This window comes from Apaloderma vittatum, unplaced genomic scaffold (genome assembly GCF_000703405.1).
Source record: "Apaloderma vittatum isolate BGI_N311 unplaced genomic scaffold, ASM70340v1 scaffold35869, whole genome shotgun sequence".
NCBI lineage: Eukaryota > Metazoa > Chordata > Aves > Trogoniformes > Trogonidae > Apaloderma > Apaloderma vittatum.
This window is the reverse complement of record NW_009734170.1, coordinates 2119-13001: the sequence shown is the minus strand read 5'-3', so window position 1 is coordinate 13001 and position 10883 is coordinate 2119. Positions and strand designations below refer to the sequence as shown.

Below are 10883 nucleotides of genomic sequence, written 5' to 3'. Positions count from 1 at the left end.
TATAATATTATTATTATTTAATTATTATTATTTTTATTTATACAGTGTGTTTTACTTATTGCCCATATTTATTTATTGTGAATGTTTACATATGCGCCCAGGCAGTAGAATCAAAGTACAAAGTGGAAAAATAAGTAATGAGTGACAGATGAACTTGCATCCCGTGGGATAGAAGGGGCTGGATGAGGAAGGGCAGAGGCAATGAGAAATCCTTGGCATCGGCCTCTGGTTATTGAGTTGCAGGGGCTGTTGTGTTCGTGCAGCGGCGGAAACCTCCCAAGGGCTGTTACTGGAGGGGAATGAGGAAAGCTTGGCTGCAGCTGGTAGAGAGCAAGGACTGAGGTGTCCTTTTCCCAGAGTTTTCTGCCCTACAGCCACACTTTGCCACAGCTGATATTTTCATTCCAGGGATATCTCAAGTTTTGTGGCTAGGTTTTTTGTTTATTTTTTTTTTTTTTTAGCAGCATGTTGTTTTCAGCAGCTATAGTGACCTTGATGGCAAAGTCGATGTGTTTCTCATCCCCTGACCAGAATTTCTGCTGCTTGGTGGCATGTAAGCCACAGTCAGTAGTTAAAGCATGTTTTTGCTTTTTGAAAGATAACAGCTTCGGGAAAATGTCAACATTTAATAATACAACCCATCAGAAGCTGTTCTCACTGTTTTGTGAGAACGTTTTGCCTTTTGAAAGTGGAAGGGAAACTTTCAGATATTTAAAACAACAGTTCTGTCTTCTCCTTGCCCCGTTGTAAATATTTCCTGGCATAAGGCTTATGGAAGCCAGTATGAAATAGCATTTTCTGGTTTCAATACATTGTGAGGCAAATGGTATTTTCAACTGCCATTGTGGTTTTAGTAGAAAGTTGGTCTGTAAGCTGATTTCAGGAGGAAGTTTGCCATACCTTTAACTCTTACTTTCAGTCCATTAATACCCAGAGTTTGTGTTGTGTAGTACAACACTGGTGACACATGGCACTGCAGAGTGGTGTCAGATTCTCTGCCCCACCACCCCCGGCTGTGTTTTACCTTTTTAGGAACTACTTTTTCCATTGTTTTATTTCAAATTATCTCAATTCTGCATTGTATTGATCAAGTCTTTCTCATACCTGAAAAGTGGATCTTGAATCTGCTTTCAGGTAGGTTGGTTTTGATGTGCTCAGATTTAGCGAGGAGAGCAGGCACTTAAATGCAAAGATGAAGAAATTACGATAAAAAGCTGACATGATGAAGCATACCTCTCTTCCTAAAAAAAAAATAAAAATCCACCAAACCCAACCAAACAAAACCCAAACAAATGAAAAAACCCCAAACAACAACAACAAAACCCTCCAACTGATGGCTTATTTGGCAGGCAGAGGAAACATCTGGCAGGCTTAGTAGATGCAGTCATCTGGTCTGATTTGTCACTGTACCAGTGTACTCTGTGGAAGATGATTTTCATAAAATTATAGAATGATTTAGGTTGGAAGGGACCTCAAAGATTACCTAGTTCCAATCCTCTTGCTGTGGCAGGGAGATCTCCCACTAGATCAGGTTGCTCAATGCTCCATCCAGCCTGGCCTTGGACACTTCCAGGGATGGAGCATCCACAGCCTCCCTGGGCAACCTGTTCCAGTCACGGTAAAGAACTTCTCCCTTATATCCAGTCTAAACTTCCGCTCTTCCAGCTTCCACCCATTAACCCTCGTCCCTTGTAAAAAGTCCCTCCCCAGCCTTCTTGTTGGCCCCCTTCAGGTACTGGAAGGCTGCTGTAAGGCTTCCCCAGAGCCTTCACTTTTCCAGACTGAACAGGCCTAACTCTCTCAGCCTGTCCTCGTAGGAGGGGTGCTCCAGTCCTCTGACCATCTTGGTAGCCCTCCTTTGGACTCACTTCAGCTTGTGCTGGTAAGGACAGCAGGCTAGAGGAGGTGGGGCGTGGAAACATGCTGCTCTTTCCAGATATGGGGGAACTTGGAGTAGAGGAGTGGTCTGCTGGAGGATAGTCTCTGTGTTTGACATCTGCCAACATCAGGGCAGTGTTCAGTGGAGGTGTAGATGTGCAGATCTTGGAAAGATGAGCTGTGCTCCTGTCCCCTTTTGCTAATTCAGCAAGACACCCCTAGTTTAGCTAAGGCAACCATCTCCTTACAGAGCAAGGTGGGACAGGCATCAGAGGAAGCGTGACAATTCTGACTTGGATGGATTTGATGCTGCTGTGTCACCACCTCCTCAGCAGTGTCTCCAAGGACAAATGCTACGTGTGCCAGCGGGAGGTGAAATCGCTGGCCTCAGTGGCAGTCAGCACCCCATATAACTAGACATATGTTTATTTCCTAGGAAGCTTGCCAAATAAGTGGAGACATGTTCACACCACGATAGTTTCTTTTGTGGAACTACAGTTTTCAGATCACGGGCTCAAAACTGCAGGAACTAGCATTTTGAGTGTCTCTAACACAATGACAATTCCTCTTTCCACTGGAGCCGTGACTAGTACTTGGTGTGCACTGTGCATGATGGTTTTTTTTAAAAGAGACAAGATAATTTTTTTGGATACTTTTGAAACTTAAGACTTTGTCTAAAATCCACAAACATCAGAATGGTGTTGGAACCTTTCCTGTCACTTTCTGGGGCATATAAAGCTTTCTTTGAAAGATTGCCTAAAATAAGGTTGCAGGACATCTTCCATACCTATGCACTGCTTCATGAACTCCAGAGTTACAGAATAAAAAGAAAATTAAAAGATGCCATACCATTTATCTAGAATACAAGATGTAAAGCAGCAGAGAAATGTATGGAGAAATGAGTTGAGTTTGCTTCAGGCCTGAGAACAAGGCTGAATATGTTTTCCATTATAGAGGACTGTCCTTGTCCTGGAGTTCTTTATTCAGTTTCTTTAACAGCTTTTGAAAAAGTCAGGTAAACAGAATTTCCCAGAGTATTGTCAGTGAGGCAGGTCACAGCAGGCTGATTTAGTGGACGTGGCATAACTGCCATTCCCGTAATGTTTTCTAAAAGAAGCTGACTGCAGGGAAAGCTGAGGTTTTCCTTACTGGGGGTGAGGATCTGGCTGAGGACTGCTTGCTGCTTAACAGCAGGAGTGGAAGCAACAGCTTTCACACAACAGGTGATTTATCCCTCTGCTTTTGAAGTCTGTAAATTTGAGATCTGGGGACTTGGAAGCTCATGTGGGAAAGGCCCTATTTCTAGTTTTAATTCTGTTGCGAAATTGCACAAGGTGTTAATTTTACTTTATAATGTCACTTTTCTACAGGTGCAGATTCCCTCTACAGAAATAGTTTCAGCCTCAGTGATGAAAAGCTAAATTCTCCAACTGCATCTACTCCAAGCTTGCCATCTCCATCAGTAACTCCATGTAAAGGTACGCTTAATTTTAATTATTGGCATTTCTTCTTAATTCTCAACTGCGTAGGCTTCATGTGCATGCATTGACTGGCTTGTTTTTTTTTTAAACGACAACAAAACTAAGTGTTGAGCAAGCTACAGATTCAAGTATTATTGTCTTGTTTATAAGGGCCAACATCATACTGTGTCGGCGCTGCTTTGCCGGTGCCTTGGCAACTCTTCAGGTTTTAAAACACCGAGCTAAAGAAAAAAACGTTGTTTTTTTTTGTTGATGGGGAATCATGATACTACTTCCAGAGTGCTTCCCTTAAGAATTAACTTGTGTTACTTCTTACTGAAGCAATTAAGTAGCTTAAGTGTCCCACTTATATGCAGAAATGCTTAGCTTGAATATAGGGGTGCAGCAGGTGACTCCTCCAAAGCCATCTGCTGCCATTCAAGTTAACACAATTACTTAGACCTTGCACTGCTGGTACAACCCATGAGTTAGTAATTCCTTCCTCCTTTGTAGTCATGCTGTATCAAAGTGGCTTGTCTTGCAGCTGATCTAACTCCCCAGGAGCTTGTTTCATTCAGATTAACTCTGGAGAAGACATATCAATAGTAGTCCTACTTACGTACTACGTGGTGCTTTTGTTACAGCTGGTCTTTTCAGATGTACGCTCGAGAGATTTTTATGCTATCATATTTTTTTACACAGTGCCAGCCCCCAAAAAACAAGTGAAATGCTTTCTAATTGATGTGATACTAGGGAGGAATAACAAGTAACAGTTAAGAAGTAGCAAAAAAAGAGTTCGGTTAAACTGGCAGGAAATACTTGGCAAGGAGTTACACCTAAAGGTTGAGATACTCTTCCTGATGAGAAGGCAAAAAGACAGAAATAGGGTTGGAACCAGCTTGGAACAGACCAGGGGCGATGAGGTGAAGAAGCCACTTGCAGTAAAACCAAATTGAATGGAACTGGTGGTGTTCTCAGGAGTGAAAATTCAGATCAATGTTTGGATCTAAATTTGTAGTGTATGGACCAAGATCAAAGAATCGGATGACATCACAGCAAACCAGCAATACTGATGTGATTTAAAAGGTTTAGAATTGGGTAGGACTGGGAGCTAACTAGGTGAGGTTTGATGAGGGCCATGAATGCAAAGTCTGAATAGATGCAATAAGGAAGGCTTCCACAGTAGCAAGGACATGGATTTGTTGACGTACAGGTTTTTTTCTCCACTTCAGCCTCTGGTTTTTAAGGAAACAGTATGGCTTTGGTCAAATGGAAAAACTGTAAAAATTCATATTCAGTCACGCCTGTTTCCAAAGAATGCATTTGGATGTTGCAGCAAATGCTGTTGAACTTTCCTGAAAATAATCTACAATATGTTTAATGAAAATGATTTGGGGATTGTGTGATTCCAGTGTTTCTTTTTGGCCAGGGAATTATGTCACATCTAATCCATATTGATTTATTTTGCAGCAAAGCTTGGAGACACAAAAGAACTGGAAGACTTTATTGCTGATCTTGACAGAACACTAGCAAGTAAGTAGATTTTTTTTTTTTTCTATTAGTAATCAAAGCATGATGAAAGCCAATGTATGGAGGCACAGGGAAGGGAAGGGCAGCAATAAGTTTTATGTGACATGGCTTCATTTCAGTTTGCAAGTCCTATGGTTCATTATGTGGGAAAGAAGGTAAAAGAAACTGAATTCTGGTCTTTGTCTTAATGTTTGAGGCGTGAAGTTTAGCTTGTGTGACAAAGGCTGTACTGCAGTGAACCCCTGTCCCCACTGCTGAGGCAGCTGCATCACTCACTGCCTTACCTGCTGTCTTAAATGTCACTGTCTTAAATATTCAAAACAGCTAAAAAGTGAGGGTTTGTTTCTTTGTTATAAAGGTAATTGGAGGAGTAACCATAGGTGAGGGAAACTTTTTTTTTTTAATTCTAGACTTCACTTTGCAAAAGAATTAAGGAGCAGATATCTCGTATCTGTTGACTTAGATTAGATGTCAAAATTCTGTTTGTGCTTGCCTTTACCAGGAATGGAATTTAGATTGCGTTTTCTGTCACTATCTAGAAATTGTCTGTTCCAGTTACATACTAGACGCTTCATTAAAGGCAAAACAAAACCCTAAAAAAATCTACTCTTTCCAACCATATATTCTACTTATTCTTCCTGTGCTTTTAAGGGTGATACTGTTTTGTTGTTTGGTGATGGTGGGGTTTTTTTGGTTGTTTTTTTAATTTATTTTTGTTTGGTTGGGGTTTTCTTTTTGTGTTTTTGTTTGTTTGTTTTTTGTTTTGCATGGAACCAGACTGTTGAGCCCAAACTAACAAACTGTAGGACCAGACCTAAATAGCAGCATGAACAAAACTCCCCTCAATGAACTATGAGCTCAATTTCTTGTCTTCATTAGGTGTTTTCCCTTCCCTGTAATTCTTGAAGCCTTGGCCATCTGCCTTGGGCTTAACTCAAGGCAGCTGCCTGTGTGAGCTTCCTGCCTACCAGTCATCATACTTTTAATCCTGGTTTCACTTCTCTTAAGTAAGATACACTTCTAGTTTCCTGACTTCCGTTGTGGGTGTATGCTTGAACTAATTCCCTCTTTACCCCTGGAACCATATTGACTGCTCTTCTGGAAAAAAAACCAAACCAAACAACAACTTAAGAGTTTTTTTAGGTTTGTGTAGAACAACGAAAGCCCAAACCAGCAAATATTTAGGTGGCTGTACCTGGTGCAGCTGTGTTGCAGCTAACTTCTAAGGGTCTGCCTATAGTATAGAGCTTTCATTGGCCCCTTGCAAAGCCCTTCAAAGATGAGGGCAAGGATTGCCATCTGCCGTATTGGGTTTTGGGGTTTTGCTGTTCATTTTTTATTCATCCCAACTGAGGAAATCTCTGGTGATTTCAGAGTCAGCAGAGTCTCATTTATTCAGTATTGTTTGTTTTTTACAGTGATATGCTACCATACAGGGAAATTCTGAGGAAGAAGTCCAACTTTGATCTGATATTTATCATCACGTTTTTGAGGAGGTGCATTTATATGCTGGAGGTTATGCAGAACTTGAAACAGATGCCTTCTCAAGCCTAATGCACTTGTTAGAAGTAACTGCCTTAAATTTTTACATGCTAACATTTTGGCTTTCATGTTAATTAGAAAAAAGGTATAATTTTAGCCTGTCAGGAAGTCTAGCAAGCTGGGCGTAGATAGAGTGTCTGGTAGATCAACAGCAAGCATCTTACTGAATATAGAACTTAACGATCTTTCTTGTTCTGTATTTCCAGCTATGTGAAATGAATCTTCAGCACTGTGCTTGCCAGTGAATGTCCTGTGAAGGATAAGTGACATCGATCACTGAACTGCTGCCCTTGCGTGACAACTTTGCTACCCAAGATACCTTCTGAACATAACCTTTGTAAAGTCCTACAAGTATTTAACTGGCAACATCAGTGTTACCTTGCAGCAGATGGAATAAGATAACTTAAGTGTTACAACTGTATTTAGCTTTAAGATATAGCTTGAATTTTAATTTAAAGTTGCTTTTATGAAAATATATTTGTAATTTTATATAGTTGAGAACTTTTAATGCTTGTTGCCATTATAATATATTTTTGTATGCAAATAAACCCTGAACTGGAATCCAGATGTCTGAAAGCTTCATATGAACACGTGGACTCTAAAATATAAGTACAGATTAAGCTCTTACTGAAACCATCAAGCTTTGCAATTTCTGATAAGGATGTATTTCCTAGTAGGCAAAATGTGTTATTCCAGCTTCATGTGGAACTTGATATTTTTTTTCTTTTCAGATTGCTTAAATAAGAGAATTTTGTCCTCTGTAAAATTAATAGGATCAGGAAAGTAAGGAAACTGGTCAAGCTGTTAACTTCAGATTTGCTTCAATACAAATTAAATAACACCAGCTTAGTACAGATTTGAACAGTGACACCTATTTCAAACCCTGTGTAAAAGCTTGCTTTAAAATGACGTACCACTGTATATGAAGTACTGCTAGTTGGGAGGTCAGGCATTTCAGCCCATGGATTTTTAAAGGTATGGAGATCATGTAGCACCAGGAAAATATTTCAGTGTCTGGCTGTTCTTGATACCAGGCCCTTGGGTCCAAAGCAGTCTGCCACTCTTAAAAAAAGACTTCCTGGCCATCAATGTTACACTGAAAAGAGTTCACCTGTATTTTTACACGGAAACCTGATTCCTTCCATAAGCATTAGGCACTGGAGATGTCATTACATGAGCTCTCCTCCCGCAGCTGCAGGCATCACACTTGGCTCCACTGTCTGAGCTGCTCAGGCAGTCGCTCTTTAATCTGTTCAGACCAAGCGACCTGAGCTTGTTTGAATCCCAGGTTTTATTTTGACTGAAGCAGGTTAGTGAGCAGTTGCAGGAGTGCTTCTCAGATATTGTTCCCCCTTGGTTTCTTTGAGTGCATCAGAAGGATGTGTCTGTACCTGTGGCACAGCTATGAGCCAGTTCTTTAGGGACCTTAGAGCATTGGGTTGGACTTGCCTTCTGCACGCAGGGTCTGCAGTCTGTTGTGTATTTGCTGATGGGAGCACTATGAGGATGATGCAAATCTGTCTCCCTGCTTTAGATTTCCTAAAAATTGACTAAAACGTTGGGGTCTTAATAAACACCATATGATTCTTCTGATTTAATTCAGTGGTAGGAAGATGAAATTCTGAACTGAGCACATTCTAATTGGTCTGAAACAACCTTGAGGTGATTGCGTGGGTTTCTTTCAGGCAGAAGGACAATGTGAGATGGCAGAGTATATTTCTGAAGAGCAAAAGCTCTCTTCAGCATTTCCTACTGCAGAGCGGTACAGGAGCACTGGCACAGGCTGCCCAGAGAGGTTGTGGAGTCTCCTTCTCTGGAAACTTTCAAAATCCGCCTGGATGCGTTCCTGTGTGGCTGCCCTAGGGGCTCCTGCTCTGGCAGGGGGGCTGGCCTAAATGATATCTAGAGGTCCCTTCCAACCCCTGACATTCTAGGATTTAGTTGGCAAGTTGTTCCTTAGGGTAGAAATAAATTGAACTGATCTAAAATGGTGAAGTTTTGTGTTGCTGTAGGTTAACTATGAAAGGGAAGGTGGAGTGGTTCAGGACTGAGACAGCGATGGGCTTCTGCATGTTCTGGGCCTTTCTCAGAGGCTCCTGCACATCAGGAAAACCATTTGGAGCAGCAAGGTAGCACCTTCACTGCCACCGCAGTGTAAAAGCACCAGAGCGAATCCTTCTTTTGACTGCCTCTGTGAAACTGCGAGAGGAGCCTGGCCCTTCTCCCTGGTCCCAGATCCAAAGGGCTATGTTGCTGTGCAAAGCCTGTGAGGGTGATTCCTGTGGCTGGTGTAGGACTTGCTCTTCAATGGAGAAGGAGAGGAAATGTGCCTTTCATCTGGTGCTCAGGGAACAGCAACCAGGAGAGCAGAGGCACCCTTGTGCCATACTTTTAAGAGACATCGTTAGCATGAGGCACATTTTTAAAGCTGCTTGAGTAGCAGCAGCAGCAGCTTTTCTACATTTTAATGCTCTTTGGTGGGGTGAACGACAGAGTGATGGTGACTGGTGGGTGTTGCCCCGTGTGTTAAATACACTGTGGGTTTCAGAGGAGACCACCTGAAGCGGTTGGGAGCTGGGGGGAGATGGACAGCTGTTCCTACACTCCTCAAGTAGGATTGTTTGAGGCATTGGCCAGGATTTTTCCATTTTCCCTCAGCCTGTTCAAGTGTTGTTCGATTCCCCTTTCAACGCTGTTGAAAAGTAAAGTTGGATGTATAACCAGTAAAGCTGGATATATAACAGTAAAGTTGGATGTCTCCCTTTTTATAGAGTGAAATCACCAAATTAGTACAGTACTTTGGAATGGCAGCGCTTTGTCTTTACAGGCGCCCGATCTTGAAGATTTTTCTGGTATAAGCAAAGGTTGAAAGCGTGTTCCTCATTTTGCGTAATGTCATTTGGGGATAGAGTTGGGGATTAAGTCACCATCTGTTTGAGTTTTTTAATCTTATTTATGCATGAACAGGTGGAGACTTCTGCTGGCTTATGCAGCACTTCTGGAGGTCATCAGCTGCAAAATCTGGGAGTGCCTTCTGCAGATCTGAATTCCCTCCGGGTTGTTATGTCTTGCTGTGTCAGAAGGAAGGCACTGATGCAGATGTCATTTCACTGGAGTGTCCTTATGACTTAAGTTCATCGTCTTAATTACACATGGCGCTGAAAAATGGATTGCTGAGAAAAGTTTTTGTGGTGCTCTGACCCCAGTGAGCATTGCTGCACTGTCCTTATGGACCAACCTGACTTTTTAATCCTTGTTGTGACCTCCCTCTTGTGTTGTGATGCTGAATTTGGACTCAGAAGAATCTCAGCCCTGTTGTGCCAGTACTGCGCATCCAGAAATGGAAGCAAGGAGCTTAGACTAAGCAGATGTATTGCTGCAGCTTAACGTGTGTAAGGTGAGGCACAACAATTATTTGCACATATGCTCCTTACCTATTCCGAATTCAAGGTTAAATGGATTAGTTTAAACCTTCATTGCTGAGGCTTGAGCTAATGTGTCTTATCGTGGGTTTGCTGTTGACTGTGTGTGTCCTCAGAACCATCACCCAGATTTGGCTGATAATGTGGTAACTCATTAAGCTTGGGAACATGCTCGTTTTTCTGAGTGCTTGCCCTGGTTTTGGCTGCAATAATGTTAACTTTCTTCTTAGTAGCTGGTAGAGTGCTGTGTTTTGGGTTTAGGATGAGAATAATGTTGACAACACACTGATGTTGTAGTTATTACGACGCAGTGTCAAGGACTCCTCAGCCTCTCGTGCTGCTCTGAGGGTACATGAGGAGCTGGGAGGGGACACAGCCCACCCAGCTGACCCAAACTGGCCAAAGGGATATTCCAGGCGATAGGACATCATGCCGAGTGTATAAACCAAGGGGAAGTGGGCTGGGGGACACTACAGCTTGGGGATTGGTTGGGCATTCATCAGCAGGTGGTGAGCAATTGTATTGTGCATTAATGTTGTTTTCCTTTTCTTTGCTGTCCTATTAAACTGTCTTTATCTCAAGCCACGAGGGTTTTTTTTTTCTGATTCTCTTCCACATCCCACTGAGGGGATTGAGTGAACAAGCAGCAGCATCATGGTGCTTAATTGCCAGCTGGGGTTAAGCCATGACAACCCTTAATAAGAGAGAGAGAAGAGCCAAAGGAGGGATATATTTTTTTTTTTCCTCCCTGGCTGTGTATGCATCTGTAACCACTGTGGCTGCACTGACAGCCAGGTGAGTTTTGGAGAGGGAGGAAAACGGCTGCATTGACGGTGATGGAGTTTACTTATAGGGCAGGGCTTGATCCCTGCCAGCTCCTGCAGCCTATAGTCCCGGTGCCTTCCACCCTCCTTCATTACTTACTTTTGCTTTGCAGTACGTGCTGGGCGTGGAACTGATTTCCAGCAGGGTTGCCTAATAATGCAAAGAGTCAAGAGAATCACACAGAATCACAGAATGTTAGAGGTTGGAAGGGAGGAGAAACCATGTT

General features: G+C 42.3%; 1 protein-coding gene across 1 annotated transcript; it reads left to right on the top strand.

The window, feature by feature from the left end:
• Nucleotides 1-3248: 3248 nt before the first annotated feature.
• RGCC (regulator of cell cycle) lies at nt 3249-6945 on the top strand (the record flags this gene model as incomplete). The annotated part of the gene is made up of 3 exons (XM_009876165.1): nt 3249-3356; nt 4809-4871; nt 6617-6945. Coding segments are annotated over 3 exons (179 nt in total), but the record flags the coding sequence as incomplete, so codon positions are not given.
• Nucleotides 6946-10883: the final 3938 nt, after the last annotated feature.